General features: G+C 37.2%; 1 protein-coding gene across 6 annotated transcripts in view; it reads right to left on the minus strand.

Moving 5' to 3' along the window:
* Phka1 (phosphorylase kinase regulatory subunit alpha 1) overlaps positions 1–5,525 on the minus strand; it is a 127,612-nt gene that overhangs the window by 103,231 nt on the left and 18,856 nt on the right. For all 6 annotated transcript variants that reach the window (XM_031365998.1, XM_031366010.1, XM_031366001.1 and 3 more), the window contains exons 7-8: positions 2,725–2,823; positions 1,358–1,504 (exon numbers count right to left, since the gene is read on the minus strand). In XM_031365998.1, coding sequence (XP_031221858.1) covers positions 1,358–1,504; positions 2,725–2,823 — 246 coding nt within the window. The remainder of the gene's footprint in view (positions 1–1,357; positions 1,505–2,724; positions 2,824–5,525) is intronic.

Here is a 5,525-nt window from a genome sequence, read left to right on the forward strand (position 1 = left end):
CTTTACAACAATAGCATCTACTTTCATCCAGCATAGGGGTTCATTTTCACTTTCCCAGTGTCATATTTGGAACTTCAACAGTGATAAAACCTAATGTACATACTATACATTTATTTGTTCAACCCCTTTGAGAAACAATTTATCTACTAGAGCAGAAGTGTACCAACTTCACACTAAAGGGACAGAGAACAAATACTTCAGGTTCTTCAGGCCACATAACCTCCATTAAAGCTATTCAGCCTTGCAGTAAATGATACAGAAACATGGCTGGATTAATAAAAGCATACTTGTAGTTTTCTGACCTAGAGTACCGTTTGTATATATGCTAATTTTCCCTTGAGTTTAGAGTATCCGTAAAAGAGTAACACTTCCAAAATTTATGTCATTTTTCTTTATCCTTTTCAGTGTGGTTATTCTAATCATTTTTAATACATTTAAGAGTCATTTTCTAGTCTGCATTTCAGTTTTCTTATCACATCATTTTTTGCCATTTAAATTTACTTTCTTGTGGCATACAATTTCATGACATTGGGCAAACACAGTCATGCTCAAAATTCTCCAGAGGTATATCTTTATTGATAATTTTCCCTGTAAGTTTTTAATCACCAATTGTTTTTTCCCTTGTTTTTTCCTTTTACAGAGTGTCACATAAATGGAACTGTACAGTATGGATAGCCTCTGTGAACTGTTCTTAGCTCTTAGCAAAATACATTTAATCAATCACACCTGGAGCACACTAGCTTGTTCTCTTTCACTGGTGAGTATTATTCAAGGGGATATAGTAAAATTAATTTGTTTCTCAGTTGAAGGTTGTTCCCAGATTTTTGCAATTGTGGCTGAAACTGCTATAGATATTTGTGAATTTTTGTGTGAGTATATACTATCATTTTTGGGAAGATACTGAGAAATAAAGATGCTTGTTGGATCACATGTTCCATATATGTTTAAATTCCTAAGAATATACCAACTGTTTTCCTAAGTGGATGTATCATTTCCAACAGTAATGACTGCAGAAACTTTTGAGAGTCTTGTGAAAAACTACTTACAAGAATGTAACCTAGCCGGGTGATGGTGGCATGCGCCTTTAATCCCAGCACTTGGGAGGCAGAGGCAGGTGGATTTCTGAGTTTGAGGCCAGCCTGGTCTACAGAGTGAGTTCCAGGACAGCCAGGGCTACACAGAGAAACCCTGTCTCGAAAAACAAAACAAAAAACAAACAAAACAAAACAAAACAAACAAGAATGTAACCTAGGATGAGGGAAGTTTCCTGGCATAAGTTATACTCAAAGGCCCTAAAAGCACTAATCTCCCTTTCAAGTTCCAGCCCTAAAGAGAAGAAAGCCACACGTGGACATACCTGAAGCTTGGTGATGATCTCCTGTTTGGTGAGCTCTACCAAATGGCTGTCCTCTACAGCAAAGGCTGGGAAAGAGACCACTGAGAGCAGACTGGCATCGACTTCTTTGGATGTCGAAGCCCTGGGTAGTAGTGAATTCAGGATCGACTAAGAGAAAGGTTAAAAAAATAGGATTTACTACTAAATACCTTGGTTGTAAAGTGAAACTTTGGTTACAAATGATTTATGTGGAACAAAAGCTATCAGAAGAATAAACCAAACTTTATTAAATAGTGAGACTCTTAAACAAGTAGCCTGCTTGGTATGGCATCCCTTTTCTTAATCCTGTTTCAGGATGTTTCCCATCCTGATTGGAGAGCCACTGTTCATAGATAAAGACTCTAACATATGTGGGATGCACATAGTTCTGTTGGTTGCTAGCAAATAGATTAAAAAAAAAAAACAGAGGCTAGAAAGATAATCAGTGTTTTAGAGCACCGGCTGCTCTTCTAGAGGGTTGGGTAGCTCACAACCATCCATAATGCCAATATCTCTTTATGGCCTCATGGGCACCAAGGATGAATATGGTACAGGTATACATTCAGGGAAAAAAATCATACACAAAAATAATAAAAAATTTAAAATAATAAAACTAAGACAAAATACAGCAGTTAGGCAGAATAGAGAAGGATAGCTATGCCTCTGAAATATTTTCAAATTAGTTTTCAGCAAGCGTGGAAAATAATGGACCGCTTTATATTTTCAGACATGCATCATTGCCCTTTGTTCATCTTTACTCTCTATACTTTTCCCTGTCCCCGCATTAGTCCCACTAGCCTTCTTCCTATCCACTAAAGCTCTGCCTGCTTCTTCCATGACATACTTTATCCACAGAAAATATTTTCAAAATTAGAACTTTAATTTATATTCACTAGGATATCATAGAACATAATCAGGGTTTGAAGAAGGGGAGAAACTTAACATACCAGGGAAAAGAAACTTTCAATATAGGCAGCAATTATAAACAAAACTAAGAATGAACTGTTACCAGATATAGAACTCTCAGCTCCTCCTGCACCATGCCTGTCTGGATGCTGCCATGCTCCCACCTTGATGATAATGGACTGAACCTCTGAACCTGTTAGCCAGCCCCAATTAAATATTGTCCTTTATCAGAGTTGTCCTGCTCTTCACAGCAAAAGAAACCCTAACTAAGATATAGCTCATGCTATATCAGGTTTATCTCACTATAGAATGTTCGATAAAGACATTTCTGATCACATGGTAATAGTCACAAGATGGGCTACTCTCTTTAAGCTAAATCCCATGCTAAGTCTGACTCTGAGCAAGAATAAAATTTGCTATGACATATTCCATTCTTTCTTTACCTGGCAGTGTTGTACTTCATCAGGCAGGACATGGATAACTGATTGCGGCCCACCTTTCACACCAAACAAGTCTAATTCATCTAGTGCTTCCAGGGCTGCCTGTAAGAAGCAATGGAAGAAAGGACTTCAGTGGCAGAACACATGCTTAGTATATGCAAGGCCCAGGGTTCAAATCCCAGTACTGAAAAGAAAGAAAATCAATAATGAGATATATTATACATATTTTCTTCTTAGTGTCTTATAAATGTTACATCATGTTGTTGCTTTTGAATATATTTAATGAAACAGAAAATAAAATAACTTTTTTATTTTTTATTATTTTTAAAATAATATATATATATATATTTTTGGTTTTTCGAGACAGGGTTTCTCTGTGTAGCCCTGGCTGTCCTGGAACTCACTCTGTAGAGCAGGCTGGCCTCAAACTCAGAAATCCACCTGCCTCTGCCTCCCAAGTGCTGGGATCAAAGGCGTGTGCCACCACCGCCCAGCATAAAATAACATTCTTTATTCCCAGGACCTTGTGATTTGTACTTTGTCTCCCATAGTGTCCAGGGAAAATTAAAAGAGAGTTTGTATCACTATCCAGTCAAGCAGCTCTCATACTCTCAGGCCAGCTCACAAGCAACTCCAGCAACCAGGGGCAGTTCTACTCTGCTGCTCAGGCAAGGTGCAGGCCCCCTTTCCTAAGTGTTGTAGCTGGTGAGGGAAATGGCCAGTTCTCCCAAGCATTACTTTCTTGAAGTAGAATCAGTAGCTTACGATATGTGAACAATTTTTGAGATACAATGCCAAACTGCTTTTTATACATATTATACCAATATAACTCATCACTTGCAGTATATGACAGTATTCTTAATATGAGGTATCTTAATTTTTCTCAATCTACTATCAATCTAACTACCTATCATCTATCTATCTATCTATCTATCTATCTATCTATCTATCTATCTATCTATCTATGACCATCTGACTATCTACCTCTTTTACAGTTCAAGATTCTACCTACCTACCTACCTACCTACCTACCTACCTATTTTGGTTTTTTGAGACGGGGTTTCTCTGTGTAGCCCTGGCCATTCTGGAACTCACTCTGTAGACCAAGCTGGCATAGAACTCAGAGATCCACCTGCCTCTGCCTCCTGATGATGGGATTAAAGGCGTGCGGCACCACCTCCCCATATCTACCTTGATTTTAAAAGGTATATGTTTTTATTCACTTTCATTAAACAACTTCCAAAGAGGTTAGATATTATCTCAAGTATATATTGATTATCTATAATTCCTTAATTATGAGGACAATCTGACCTTGTCTTGGGAGTATGAAGCAGTTCTGGATGACTTCCCTGGAGAAATAACACCTAAACTGAGAAACCTAAAGGACAAGTAGAAGTTGACCAAGCACAAAATACTCATTAAGAACAATAGCAAATTTACAGCAGATAAAGCTAGTAGACAACACCTTAATGAAGTGATCAAAGATCAAATCAATGGTAATGGGACCAAATTTATACCATGCATTTCCTGATATTAGATAAGAGATACAGTGATGTCTTTGTGGTGGTCTCCCTAAAAATACATAATGTCAATCATGAAGACCTACTATACAAAATAAAAGTAGTGGTCTGTAAGACATAGAATAACCAGTCTAAAGCTGTATAGCCAAAAGGAAAGGGGGTATGGAGTGGTGTGGGAAGCATGAAGTAGGGAGGCACACTTGTAATCCTTGGGAGGCAAAGGCAGGAGGATTGGTTCAAGGTTACCTCCAGAGGTAAGTACAGTGAGTTCAGAGCCATCATTGTCTATGAGAGACCTTACCACAGACAAACCGAAAAAGTGAAGTGAGTATTAAAGGTACAGCTACACCAGTATGAAGAGTATGAAGGCACAAGACTCCAGCCTGAAGGCCAAACCAAACCAATCACCCCCCAAAAAGCTACTCTGTATTTTTTTAAAAAGCCAGTGTTATAAAGGTCAAGAATTCTAAAGTATTGCTCTAGGTTGGCTGAATCAAAAAAGATGTTACAACAGAATGTAACTTATTACCCTGGTCTGGATACTGTGTCACAAGGCTTCTTATTTTATCCTAAATGACATTATTGGGATAATTTTTAAAAACTGAATAGGTCCTGTGGTATGTGTAATCACTTAGTTCCTGGTTTTGATGATCATACCATGGTTACAAGAGTCTTTGAGGAAGTGCACAATGGAGTGCTGAGTAGTAGTTGTATATTTTCAACTAGCTCAGGAAAAAGTGTGTGTTTGTGCACAAGTGTACATGTATATGAATGTATAATCAGGAAGAGGGAAAGATAAAGCAAATATTAATAAACCTTGCATGAATGATCTATAGAATTTTCCCCTAACATTCTTAATTTTTTCTTTAAAATTATTTCAAAATAAAAAAGGAAGGAGCAACAGATAGAACTCAGCAGTGGAAAGCTTGCCTAGAACTTTCTGTGATTTATTTGGGGTTTTCTGCATGTATCATAGTCTTGCAATGTTGCTGTTAAATTATTTCTTTATGCAATTGTATCTGTTTGTCTTGTATTTCTAATATATTTTGTCCTGTATTAATTGGAACTACATTCCAGGCCATATTTTCTCATTATAGGTTGTGTCAAAACTCTATCAAGACCTTTGTCCACCTTATTCCATGTAGTATTTTTTGCCTTGAATTGTTATTTCATTTCTTTTTGGTCTTTATATTTTACTTCTCCTAATTGGGTTTTAAACTTTCAGCATCATTATGACATAAGAAGTATACTTCTAGCTGGGCAGTGGTGGCACACTCCTTTAAT

This window comes from Mastomys coucha, chromosome X (assembly GCF_008632895.1).
Source record: "Mastomys coucha isolate ucsf_1 chromosome X, UCSF_Mcou_1, whole genome shotgun sequence".
NCBI lineage: Eukaryota > Metazoa > Chordata > Mammalia > Rodentia > Muridae > Mastomys > Mastomys coucha.